Raw genomic sequence first — 13527 nt, 5'->3', positions numbered from 1 at the left:
GCTGGGACGTTCTCCTGCTATCCCTTTGAGGAAGAGAGAGTTCAAACGTCATCACTATTTCACTTGTGGGAAAGTCTTTCAGAGGGGGAAAATTCAGTTCTTCATCCCATCTTCCTTCTATTGTATCTGTGGCCCTTCTTTCCCACCCACGTCTCCAGCAGGTGCACCTCTCACTTTTTATCACCGCCACTCCCCACGGTACTTAACTGTATTCTTTTAGTTTAGCATGTTCTACAGACTGCAAGAACGTGGGGATGGAGGGCATCTTTTGCAACCCCTTCTCCCACTTTTCATGCAAAACAAAGCATTAAATTTCAGTCACTACATGATTGAATTAATATGAAATGCATTTTTTAACCCCACTCATCACACCACTTTCTATGTTATTTTTTTCCCACTCTCTTGAGATTTTCTGTTCTTTAGAGAAATTATCTTCACAGGAGACTGAATTATAACACTCTCTAAAATAGTGGCTCTTAACCTGAGGAAGGGGAAGACAGAAGAACTTTGGGGAGTCCATCAACCCTGCAAAGTTTTGTATGTGGGAATATGAGCTTTTGCCTGGAGGGAAAGTACATAGCTTTCATCAAAATCTCCAGAAAATCATGACCCCCACTGGCCTACGGAAAAGAAAAGAAAAAAAGAAGAAAAATTCTTTGGCTAAAATGACACCTAAAATTGGTTTTTGGATGGGGACAAGAGAAGGAACAAAGCCTACTTGGACAACACAGTTTATAGAGAAGATAAACCCACAAATAGATCAAAATGTTTTATATATCTAAAGTTGCTTTTTTTCTTTTTCAGGCTTAACTTTCTTTCCAAGGTTTTGAGGAATGACCTCAATCCTTAATCCCAACTGAAGAGGCAACCAAACAGAAAAGATCAAACATACACCGGGAATAAACTGAAGCAATGCTTTATTGCGACCACAAAGCACCAATTCAACAAGGCATCGACACACAGAGATTTGAACAAATGTCTCTTTGAACAGAGATGTAGCGAGCTCACTTTTTTCAAGTTCTTAAAAACAAGTACTCAAACCAGGAATCAAACAAAGCATCAGAGCAATTAAAAAAATACTACAACATCATGAAGGAATATATAAAAATATTCTGTACTAGTAACAAGGCTTCTTGATCTATAACTCTTGGCAAATTCCTTCAGAAACAAATCAGTATAAATACAAACCATAAAGTGAAAAAATGCTTTCTTCTTCAGAAACAAAAAGCCAATTTGAAAGTAAATCTATGCAGAAAATACTATTACCCCCTGTGAAAGAAGCTGAATGTGGATGGAGGTTCCCAAGACACAACAGAGATTCTCTTTTCAGAGGTTCTGCTCCTATAGGGGCCATGACACACGTTCATCTCAAACATCGCAGTATATCCCAGTGAAACCTTAATAAGGTCAAGTGGAAGACCCTCTATAAAAGAGGGTGTCGGCAATTCCATCCAAATAACACAAACTCTAAGGAGCAGAGGGATTCAAGGGAGACAGCAATCTCTTTTCTCCCCTTCCCCAAGTTTTCTTGTCTTTAATCTCACTACATCTGTAACCAGAGGATCATTCCATTCAACCCTTTTTCAAGGATTTTGGGAAAGCAACCTGAAGAAAATCCCTTTGGTGGGGAGGGGTGTCCAACCATGTCAAAGATCACTCTGTTTGACAAGCTCCACCAGGAAAACCATGCTGTCCACAAATCATCCTTGCTCCTCCTGGCTGAGTTCAGGTCAGCCGATGGATTGCCTAGTCTATCCCATAGGATAACGTTTCATTTGACTGAAATTCTTTACATATACACATGTATGTATTGTTTACAAAGTTTCATCACATGAAACTAAATTATGTCATAATGTATTTCTTGAGGTCTAAGACCCCAATTTGACTGTACTATGAAGAGTTGTTCTTGAGATGCTTTGTCTGCAGAGGTTTTACGTGATATTCGTAGATTTTTAGAGCAGGCCCCAGTTTTAACTGAAGTCCTGTCAACACGTCATTTCTTGTCATCAATAGCAGGGATTTTCCATCAATTTCCTATAATGGAAGCAAAGGGTGAAACCAACATTAAGTCCAAAAGCTCAAGGATAATGAAGAACAAAAGAAGTTCAAAGGGAACATATTGATTGTCCCCAAGCTAAAAACATTACTTTTTGACTTGGTTCAAATAGAAAAAATGGACTCCTCTATTTTTATGTTCCATCTTCCACTTTTATTTTGGGATTAAATACAATCCATTGCTGATCTCATTTTCAAGATCACATCCCTAAAGCTGCATCTTAAAAAAATGACGGCAAGTTTGGCACATATACCTGTAAGGATCAGAGATATTGCTTCTAAAAGAAATAATGACACTTTCCACTTATAAAATGTATTGATGTTTATGCAAAATTTCTGTGTACCTAATTCCTAAGAAAACTCTATAAATTAGGACAGATAGGGATTATCATTTTAATTTTATAGGCAAACCAAGGACCAAGGCAAGAAGTTAGTATGCCTAAGATCAAAAAGTTAGGCAAGGACAAGGAGGATTTGAACTCATCTACCTACATCCAAAGCTGATGTTCTTTCCATAATGCCCTTCTGTTTCTCTTGACACTTGGAAGTAAGTATGTGTGGTATAGATGAACCAATAGGGGTCAGAGCGTCCTAGGTTTTCTGGAATCTTGTCAATCACAACAATGGGCAGTGGAAAAATGATTCATTCTCTGTGAACTTCTTTCCTGTCCTTTAAAAGAGGAACCATCCTGCCTCAACTCGAAAATCAACCTCTCGTGTTGAGGGCCCTATCATACTTCCTCTCAGTGGATCCTCAAGATTCCAAATAAGGTTAGTGAGGGCAGGGCACTGTCCCTGCTCTCTCAGAGTCCACTTCCCACACCCGTCAGGTACCCAACCATAGTGCCCTGGAGACCACAAAGCTTTGGGGGTGAAATATAAACAGGCTTTCCATGAAAGAGATGTAGATCCCAAATACAGAAAGTGGTTTGGAACTTTTGGAAAGGAATCACTGAGAAGGATGCTGAATACACCACCTTATTTTTGTTATTATTATTATTTTTTTATTGTGGGGACAAGTGAGCTGGCTCTGAGGGGGGTTCGGGGCTTAAGAGATGGACCAGTTTTGCATGTTCAGTAAGCCTCGACATGTCTTATGCCTGTACCTACCTCCCCAAGTGATGGACAGACAAGGGGACATGCTGTATAACTGCAACTACACGAAACTTTGACTCCCTCCTATACCGACCCCAAGAAGGCCATCCCTCCAAACTCCCTTGTGTTTTGCCAGGCTATGAAGAAAATGTGCTTCATAGGATTCACTGTGTGGAGAAACAGCACTGGGCTAGTGGGCTCTGTGACCTTAGGTAAATCCCTTCTTTCTCTATCTCCTCAGTTGAGGGGATTTGGGGGTTTCTGACAGGATCCCATGAGATACTACTTTCGCAAATCCTCCCTGTGCTGTGAGTTATACAGTCACTTGTCATTATTCCGCAACAGGCCCATGTCCTCATATCATTTGTCAACCACCTACCATGAATCAGAGCAGAAGGACAAGGAATCACTTCTAACTGCTCTATGGTGTTTTTGAACTCTGAAAACCTTTAGTTTGCTGACTACTAGGAAAAAAGGTCTCACATTAATTTGTGAGAGACGACTATTGAAAAACATGGTGCACAAAAAAGCAGTTAGTTGACAGGGCAAGAGTGGAAAATTATTTAAGGATATGGGATTTGATTTTCCATGAAAAAAGATTTTCTTCTCCTTAGGCAGCTAGTAAGCCCAAAGACGCCCATCAGTGAAACCTGCTAAAGATGCAAGTTGGCAGAGGAGCTTTTAACATGCGGAGACCACGGTAGCAGTTCTGAAGTCACTATGAGGTCACAGGAATCTGAATCATAGGTCCCTTCAAAACTCATCATCTATCTCAGTTTGACTGCGATGAAGATAGACTCACTTGGAACACTTTAGACAACAGCAAAGTCCTTCCTGCTTTCCAGCTTCCCTTTGTTGTGGCTTGCTCATACTTAACTTCCTACATATTTTAAATAGGCATCAGGAAGAGATGACACTGCTTTCATTTCTACACAACAAGAAAACTTCCCTGACGAACTGAAAGTGAGTTTTGTTTTTTTTTAATCTTCGCTGGCAAAAAAGTCCTTTTACAACTCAGCATTTCTGTCAAAAGCCAAGTATGTCTGTGAAAAATGCTGAAATTTGGATTTTATTTAAGACAAAATGGAAAATCAAGTTTCATGCTCCAATTTGATTTTCCCTTTGTTCAGTAGCCACACTGCAGTTCACCTCACACTAGGGTTGGTAGAAGAAAGCTCCATCTGGGAATCCTCATTTTAAAAATTTGAAATGAATAGAACTCATATATACAACGAAACTTTCCTCTTCAGTCATGACTATAGTAGCTCAGATGAATGGCAGTGGAACATGAATGATTGAAATGTGAGCTTCCAGGGTCAAGCAAACTGCAGGCTGACCCCAGTTCTCCACAACTTATCATGTAACCTTGTGGAAAGGACTTGACTTTCCTGATCCTCACTTCCCACTTGCAAAATGGAAATAAGCCCCTGAAGGATTCTAGAGATTAGAAATGATTCATTCCTGTGAGGCACCTAGCACAGTGCCTGACAGATAGAAGGTTCTCAATGACTACAAAGTGGCAAGAACAGGATGTGTTCCAATTCCAAATCCATCTACTGCTTCATTTCTGGAAGTGTGCTCCCTGCCCAAATGCTACCCTTTGCCAAAGGCATGCAGGCCTATTCCTGTTCAAGTTCAGAAAATTTGGTGAGGTTAAAAAAAGCTCAAAGACTACATAAAAAATTTGTCTCATAAAAATTGCAAACACAGAAAAGTTCCTTGATTAAGGAAGCAAATCATTTGTTACATAACTTCTATAAAAGATTGAGATGCAAATGAAATCCAAATTTTGCCAGTCAGCATGGTATACTAGAATGAGCATGAGATTGGAAACTAGAAGACAGAGTGTCTGATGCAGACTCCATCATCAGTAATTTTCCACAAACAACCAGTCCTCTGTACCCTGGTCTATTTATTCGTATAAATGAAGGGGTTGGAGTGTGACCAGATCCATTTAAATAAATAAACATTTAAAAAAATCCCATGATTTTGCATGTACATCATGATTAAAGCCAAAAGGAAAAGATAATTCACATCTTGAGATCATGTTTACATACCCATGGTAAGGGATACTCATTTGTCAGTTTCGGCGAAACTGTACTTTGCTCTGTCTTCACTGAAGAGTAACCAAGTACCCACTGGACAATAATATTTATGCAAAAAATCTTTGCATACTTAATAAGTTCCAGCAAGTACTCATGCATGGATGGTTTAGAGATGATAGGTGTAAATTTCCAATGAGGGCCAGACCCTAGATGTAAAAATAAATGAGTGGGATCCTTCCATGTATTATTAGCTCAGTAGACTGGCATGTATTTTGGAGTAAGTCATTATTTTATTGTTTATCAGGTGGGGCCTGGGCAAGTTACTTAAACTCTCTAAGCCTCATTTCCTTGTCTATACGATGGAGGAAAAGTAGCTACTGTGCGTCACTGCTTGAAAGGATTATTGCAATAACACACGTGAAGTAGAATGCCTGATATCTACCAAGTACTCAATAAATGCCAGCTGTTAAAAAAAAAGTATAAAAGAATCTTCACCCATTTACTTTTCGCTCTTTCTCTCTGTGAGCCAATCTACACCTTGGTAGCGCTTACAATCGAGCCTAATTGTGATACGGTCTGTTGGAAATGTATGGGAAGAAAGATGAGGTGGGAAGAGAAGAGAGAGACAGACTAGGAAGAGTAAAAGAGTGGCTGTCAAGAAAGAGGAAACTGGTTAACAGCAAGGAAGGACAGGGAAAGTCAAGGAGAAGTCAATGGCTTTCTGATGGTAGGGCCCTGCGACTAACCCAGGAGACCATAGTTGTGTATTTGTGGTGGCCTCTGTTGTCCCAGATGTACTGCAGAGGAAAGAGGGCTCAGTTAACACCAGAAGATGGGCTGGAACCAAACTCTGCTGCTTCCTAGTTTCTTGTGTATCATCTGCCTCATTATTTCTTTCCCCTGTGAAATGAGAGGTTTGGACTAAGCTGACTTCTGTCCATTCTAGTTCAATACGTTCTCCGATTCCAATCCTGTCTTCAATGAGCACCAGACTCACCAGCCTTATGGGAAAGTCTCCCCGTGAAAGAACAAAGCACAGACTCCTTACCGATGACCTGGAGGCATCTGACGAAATAGGCTGTCTTTTTCCAGTCCAGTCTTCCCTGTCACATTTTCTAGAACTTTCTTTGTCACAACTCTCTTGCCATTCACTATCTGGCTACAAGTGGTGACCAGTCTGAAGTTTCCCATTCCACGGCTTACGAAGGGAACAAATGTCCCAGAGGAAGGGGGACTTGGTCTGGAGCCTGGGGAAACAAACGTGGAAAATCCTGTGTCCAATATGGGGATCACATCAAAGAAGGAGGAGTGAAATCTCCTGGCCTTACCCACATGACCAGTGGGAAAATAACTGCCTGAGAAGAGGTCTTTGTCTTCAAAGACATCTTGAAAGCCGCAGTGTGGCCTCTCAAACCGTGGTTCCTCTTTCAAGCACTTTTCGTCTCTGCAGTCGCCTGTATTTTCTGTTTTGATGCGGTTCCCTCCGGACTTGTCATAGTTGTTACGTTTCTCAGCATCAGACAACACCTCGTAGGCTTCTGTTACTTGTTTGAATTTCTCCTCAGCTGCCTCCCTGTTTTTTGGGTTCTTGTCTGGATGTACCCGAAGAGCTAACTGATGGTAAGCCTTCTTGATATCAGAGGGGGAAGCGTTTTGAGGCACTCCTAGTACTTTGTAGTAATTCACCATGTTTCTTTAAAGGACCTTCCCTTACTAAGACACAGAGTGTATTTTCAGAAGAACTTCCAGGAAAGGAAGATGGTGAACTACTCCAGTCTACGTCGAGACCCTTCAAATCTTATCACATGGTTGTTGGGACAAACTCTCTTCTGAGGGAGAAATTCCTCTTTGGTGTCCTCTACAATCCCCCTACCCCCACCTCCCCACAGCTCAGTGTGGGGGGAGTGACTATGAGCTCACCATTATCAGCCAATGACTCTCAGCTGATGCTCTGCTTGCCTTGCATTCCTATTGGTGGAAAATTTGAGGTAGACGATACACATATTAGGAAGATGTCACCTAGTTTAAAAATCCAACACTGAGATGTTTACAGAAAAAAAAAAATCTACATGGTCCAAAAAGAAGTCTTTACCTCATTTGTTAAAGTAACAGAAGCAAAATGGGTCTTGCCCTTAAATCCGACACAAAATCCATTTTGGCTCATTGTGAGGGCTAATGCCTTCAGTGACTTAATGGGTATCTCTGTGTTATTTAATATTTGCTGCTGGTGCAAAGTCGATGATAAAGGGGCTCTATTACAAAAACATCTCGTACACATTTCTGATGAAGGAAAAAGAATGAAACTCACTTCATCAAATGAGGAAACTGGGTTACAGAGATGTCTGCCTAGATTAAAAAAAACCCCACTAGAATAGATACAAGAAACAGAATTAGAAGTAAAGACTTCCCATGTATGGTCAGATAAGGCTTTTTCACTTCAGCTATCTTTATAAAGTGAGCCTTTTTGAAACTTTACTCTGGACTTAAGAACAAAACTAAGTAGCAGCATCACAACAGCAATGCTTTAAAAAAAGCACTGAAGACTTTGAGGCCCAAATGTAGCAAGGGCTGCTGGTTGCTCTTTTTTTCTGGGACCCACAACTGCACATTTCTCAGACTTCCTTGCAATTTGGTGTGGCCATGTGACCATGTTCTGCCCAAGGACATATGAGGAGATGAGGTGTGCCTCTTTCTGTGTGCACCCAGCCCATAAAACCACCTACATGTGCTCCTCCTTGCACATCCTCACCTATGTGCCCAGAGCACCAGAAGGATAGAGGAAGATGTCCCTGTCTTGCACCCAGCCCATAAAACCACCTACATGTGCTCCTCCTTGTACATCCTCACCTATGCCCCCAGAGTACCAGAAGGATAGAGGAAGATATCCCTCTCTTGCTCAGAATTACTTTACTCTTTATGCCAACTGAATGTTAATGTCTGGATATCTTGATTTGACTGAAGATGACCGAGCCTCCATCAACCTGGATTCTTGAATTATAGTAAGAAAAACACTCTCAAGACTACCATGGGCTGTTTACATGAATAAGAAACAAACTTCTACTATAACTAAGCCATTATACACCTTTTCATCTACTTGTGACAGCAATTGGTCTACTCTAATGTGCCATTTCCACAACTTTACCTTCATTTCTAGAACCTTCAATAATGTCATCAACCAGAAGAGTCCTACCCCTTGCAACACTTAAAGTCCAACATCCAATCTTATCTCTCACTTCTCACTCTCATTACACCCACTTTCACATTTCAATTCCACTTTCTCCAGGGTTAGGAGCCTCCTTCATACTCCTCTTTTGTATCAGTCTGTACCCCTTGGTTGGCCCTGGGAACCGTTCTTTTATATGCCCTCTCAAATTGCTCTCTTAGGCCATTAGTCATCCACTGTGCCCATGCCACAAACACCCCATCCAGGAGCAGTATAGCAATCCAGCTTTCCTGACTCCTATGCCTGGTGCATCTGCGGAAGAAGAGCAAGCTGTGAAGATGAAACACTACACAGGAGCCGTGTGCCAGTCTCAGCCGGGTCAGTAAAATTCCTCAGCAGTTCTTCTGCGTATCCTTGGCCAGCTGCCTCTCCCATCCCCCTTGGTGGCCACTCTTAGCCTTCACGTTCTCCTCTAGTTCCTTATTAAACCTCTTCCCATCCTGTCTGCTCCAAGTGCAGGAGCTTGCCTCTTGTTTGGCAAAGGGAATAGAAACTGTCAGGAATTCCCTTTAATGTCCCTGGGGACAAGGGAAATTTTAGCTACATCCTCACCTATGCCCCCAGAGCACCAGAAGGATAGAGGAAGATATCCCTGTCTTGCTCAGAATTAATCCCTTCATATTCTTTTTAAAACAAAACAAAAAAAGAGTTGAATATTTTATTGACTCAACTGAATTAACTGAATCATATACATTATGGCCAGCATTTCATTTTATTATGGTTAAAATATATGTAACATAAAACAGGCCATTTTAACGAACTATTTTTAAGTATACAAGTTAGTGGCATTAATTGTATTCACAATGTTGTGAAATAATTACCACCATCTATTTTTTCTGCTTTTCTATCACCCCAAACAGAAACTCTATTAAGCAGTAACTTACCCCTCTCTTAACCCTTGATAATCTCTAATCTATTTTGTGTTTCTATGAAGTTACTTATTTTAGATATTTCATAAAAATGGAATCATACAATATTTAAGTGGTTTACTTCACTTAATGTAGTGTCTTCAATGTTCATCCATATTGTAGCGCATGTGAAAACTTCATTCCTTTTTCTGGGTGAGTAATAGTCCACCATATGTATATACCACATTTTGTTTATCCATTCATCTGTTCATAGATGCTTGCGTTGTTTCCACCTTTTGGTAATTGTGAATAATGCTGTGATGAATATTTGTGTACAATTATCTGAGTCCCTCTTTTCAAAGCTTTGTTGGGAAATGTTGAGCCATATGGTAATTCTATGCTTACCTTTTTGAAGAACAACTAAACTTTCCTACAGCAGCTGCACCATTTTATATTCCCAACCAGCAATGCATGAGGTTTCCAATTTCTCCATATCCTCGCCCTTCCATACTCTCTGATCTCATTCTTTTCCTTATCCTCAGGGGGTTTTGCTTTATTTAACTGTCCTCAATTTCATTCCATTTTAACCTGTCTAATTCTTTTGGCTACTTTCCTGCATGTAAATAAGTTTGAGTGTCTCCTCTCTTAGAAAAGAACACTCATGCCTACATGACCCTCCAGCTTGTCTGCCTCCCACTTGTCTGCCTCCCACTCATTCCTCAACTTGGACCAAACAGTCCTCCACTTTCCAGTCATCCACCCTCCCCATTCCCAACTCCATTGAAACTCTACCATCACTCAGACCCCACTGGGGCTTCATCTTTTTGAGGTAATTGACCTTGTTAACCATTTCATTTCTCTTGCAACTCGCTCCTTCATTGGTTTCTGTACAATCTCTCTTTATTGGTTCTCTCCCTACCTCCCTGAGTATTCTTTCTCAGTTGCTTTTGCTAGTTGCTTTTCTTCTTCCAACAATTAAAACCTTGGCATTCCCCAGGGTGCTGACCTTGGCCTTCTTTTAGGCCTTTCTAAATGCCTCTCTCATTCTTACTCCTATGACTGCTGACAACCTCATATCTCTGCCTTGAAGTCTCACTCTCCCCTCAGAACTGTCTGCTAGATATATACACCTGGATGTGCCACAGGTCTTCAAATGCCATGTGCCCTAAACTGTGCCATTATATCCCTTTTACAACTTACCTCCCACAAACATCCTGGTGAATGGCACTACTTCACACCACCCAATCTAGAAACTTGGCAGTCACCCAGGTCCCTCCCTTCCCCACTTGTGGGCGGTGAGATTGGTTTGGGGTTATGGTGGAGAACAGGGATGAGACAAATCTTCAACCTCCATTGACGATGATTCACTGAATTCTTCTGGCCATCTTCCCCAGATTTTCTTACCCATCTTTTCCTTTCCTCAGTAGAATTGTTGTAGCAACTTTCCCATCTTCTATCTCCTTGTCCTCCAATCTACTCTCCACATTGCCACAAGACTGATCTTTCAAAAACACAAATCCCATCCTGACACTCACTTCCCACTTAATATCCTTCTGTGGTTTCCTAGGGCCTTTCAGGTGAAGTCTCTTTTGGGTCAGGCAAATGAAACTATCTGTACTCTGGACCCCTGTTTATCTTTCAGGCTTATCCTTTGACGTTCCCTGCTTCACACCTCTTACTCCAAGGCACTTGGAATTCTCAAGATAAACCGCATTTTCTCATGTCTTCATGCCTTTGTATTTGAGCTTCCCCTGCCAGGAATTCTGTGCTTCCTTCAAATGGTTCCCATACATATAATGGTTTCTGGTAGTTTTGTTAAAGTAAAACAATACTTGTAATAGTGAGCATTATTTACTTCAACAGTTTTGTATTCATTTTAATGAGTGTTAGAAAAAGCTACAACAATTACTGAAACACCTGAATGAGTGAATATGTCACAGAAGCACCATGTATGTTACCTGGCTAAGCGATAATGTCTTATAACTGGTCTCATTTCAAATAAATGACTTAAACAATCATCTGAGATTTGTGTATTTGTTTATAGAAATCTGCTCTATTTCAATAAAAAACTCAAAGGGTCCTTTCACTATCAGCCAATTTTCTTAGCTATTTTCTTATTGTTAGCATCATCCATTTGCTTTTTTAACTATTTCCTAAATATTTATAAACTGGAAGGACATATTAGCAGAGTTTGAGTTACCACTTCTCCTACTGATTACGTTATAAAATATTTTAAGCATTTCAGAAATCTTCAGCTATTAAGAAATATCAGATATCAAAGCACCTTAACTATTTTCAGTAGCTAGTATTATAAAATGCTGATAAAGTAATAAGAATTATTTCCAGTTTGTGGGCTTCTAACTGGTCTCACTCAGAGCTGGATTTACCATGAAGCTAATGAAGCTTAACTTTTGCCTTAGTAATTTTGCATTCATATTTTCAAAATTTTTTCCCCAAAGAGGGCTCTTAAAATTGTAAAAGCTTTAGGCCTCCCAAAACCTGGATTTGTCCTGAGTCTAATTAGAAATATCTAGCAGAGGGATGCCGGGGTGGCACAGTTGGTTAAGTATTGGCCTTTGGTTCAGGTTCTGATCTCAGAGTCCTGGGATCGATCCCCACATGAGGCTCCCTGCTTAGTGGAGAGTCTGCTTCTCCCTCTCTCACTGCTCCCCACTCCCAGCTTGTGCTCTCTCTCTCTCTCTCTCAAATAAATAAATAAATAAATACCCACCAGAATTGGTACAGTTGAAATCCATCTGGTGATGACTTAGGCCACTAGGCTCAGAGTTGCTCTGATTGGCCTCCCCACTTTACTGCTCCATTTGGAAGTAGTGTTATTTGGCAATTTATAGCAGTGAGAACTTTTACTCACATTTGTGAAGTCAGTGGCTTCAGAAAGTTAGCAAATAGTCATCTGAAAAAAAAATGCCAATCTTTGCATTTCAAATGAATGGCTTAAACAACCAGTTGGGCATTTCAGAGTAAAATACTGCTTATATGTAGTTTGGGGAGGTAAGGAGATAATAGAGTAAAACTAGTCACCATGAATTGCATATTACCTAGTGATACATATTGTTTTGTAAATCAAAATCACTGACGTTACTCACTTGTAGGTTTGAGGAATCTGAACAATATGAACTATATGACACTGATTGGCAGATCACTGCCTTCCATCTACTTTATATATAATCTGAGTATGTGAATCAGAGAGATGAAGACATGGAAGTGAAGTGACTACACTCCGAGGGGCAGAGCTGTCTGTGAGCTGCATGAGGGTCCAGTCTGAGGGGTGATGGTGCTGTACTGGACTGCCAGCATTCCTTAACTGGGAACTAAAAGCATAGTCAGTAGAGAAGCTTTACACCAGAGAATGGTGCTCATTTAGCTTTCAGAGGCTGACACAATAAGCCTTGTCTTAAATGTTCTGTGAGGAAGTTGGAGATGCTTTGGAATGAAGTTAATCACAAGGTTCTTTCTCTCTCTCTTTTTTAAAAAGATTATTTATTCATGAGAGACACAAAGAGAGAGACAGAGACAGAGAGGCAGAGACAAAGGCAGAGGGTTTGGGACTCGATCCTGGATCCCAGGATCAAGCCCTGAGCCAAAGGCAGATGCTCAACCACTAAGCCACCCAGGTGTCCCTCAAAAGGTTCTCTAAAAAACTAATGCTCTTGGGACACCTGGGTGGCTCAATGGTTGAGCGTTTGCCTCCAGCTCACGGTGTGATCTCGAGGGTCCTGTGATTGAGTCCCACACCGGGCTCCCCATGGGGAGCCTACTTCTCCCTCTGCCTGTGTCTCTGCCTCTCTTTCTCTTTCTGTGTCTCTCATGAATAAATAAAATCTTTTAAAAAATTAAAAACAAAACAAAACAAAAAAACTAACGCTTTTAGGGATGTAACATCCCTGAAGTATCTTTAACTCTTGAAAACCAGGCAACCCATGTCTATGGGGAAGTGCCAATTTTTTATCACCTAGTCACCAAAATTCAACTGTGTATATATATCATCCCAAGTAGTTTTGTGCTCTGTGCTGTGCATTGCAAGCATACTTCATGAAGGCCAATTCTAAGCTAACATTTTACTATTAAAACAATAGTTTGAGCAATATTTTGTCTGTCTAAATCAACATTCACTTTATAGAAATTGGGAGTCCTAGAAAGACAAACACTTCAGGATCTTCCAGTGACCAATGTCAATCAGGAGAAAAGAAACTAGGAATCATGTGAATCATGTGCTCTGCACCACAGCATGTGAGATCTA

The 13527-nt window shown here is 40.7% G+C and overlaps 1 protein-coding gene across 12 annotated transcripts in view; it reads right to left on the bottom strand.

Annotated features, from left to right (window-relative positions):
* Window positions 1-900: 900 nt before the first annotated feature.
* SAMD13 (sterile alpha motif domain containing 13) overlaps window positions 901-13527 on the bottom strand; it is a 59311-nt gene continuing 46684 nt past the window's right edge. For 8 of the 12 annotated variants that reach the window (XM_072834263.1, XM_072834260.1, XM_072834262.1 and 5 more), the window contains one exon: window positions 901-2034. In XM_072834263.1, coding sequence (XP_072690364.1) covers window positions 1891-2034 — 144 coding nt within the window. In that variant the 3' untranslated portion in view covers window positions 901-1890. The other 4 variants (XR_012034921.1, XR_012034922.1, XM_072834258.1 and 1 more) reach the window with 4 other exon arrangements.

This window comes from Canis lupus, chromosome 8 (assembly GCF_048164855.1).
Source record: "Canis lupus baileyi chromosome 8, mCanLup2.hap1, whole genome shotgun sequence".
Lineage (NCBI taxonomy): Eukaryota > Metazoa > Chordata > Mammalia > Carnivora > Canidae > Canis > Canis lupus.
This window is presented reverse-complemented; position numbering and strand designations above follow the sequence as displayed.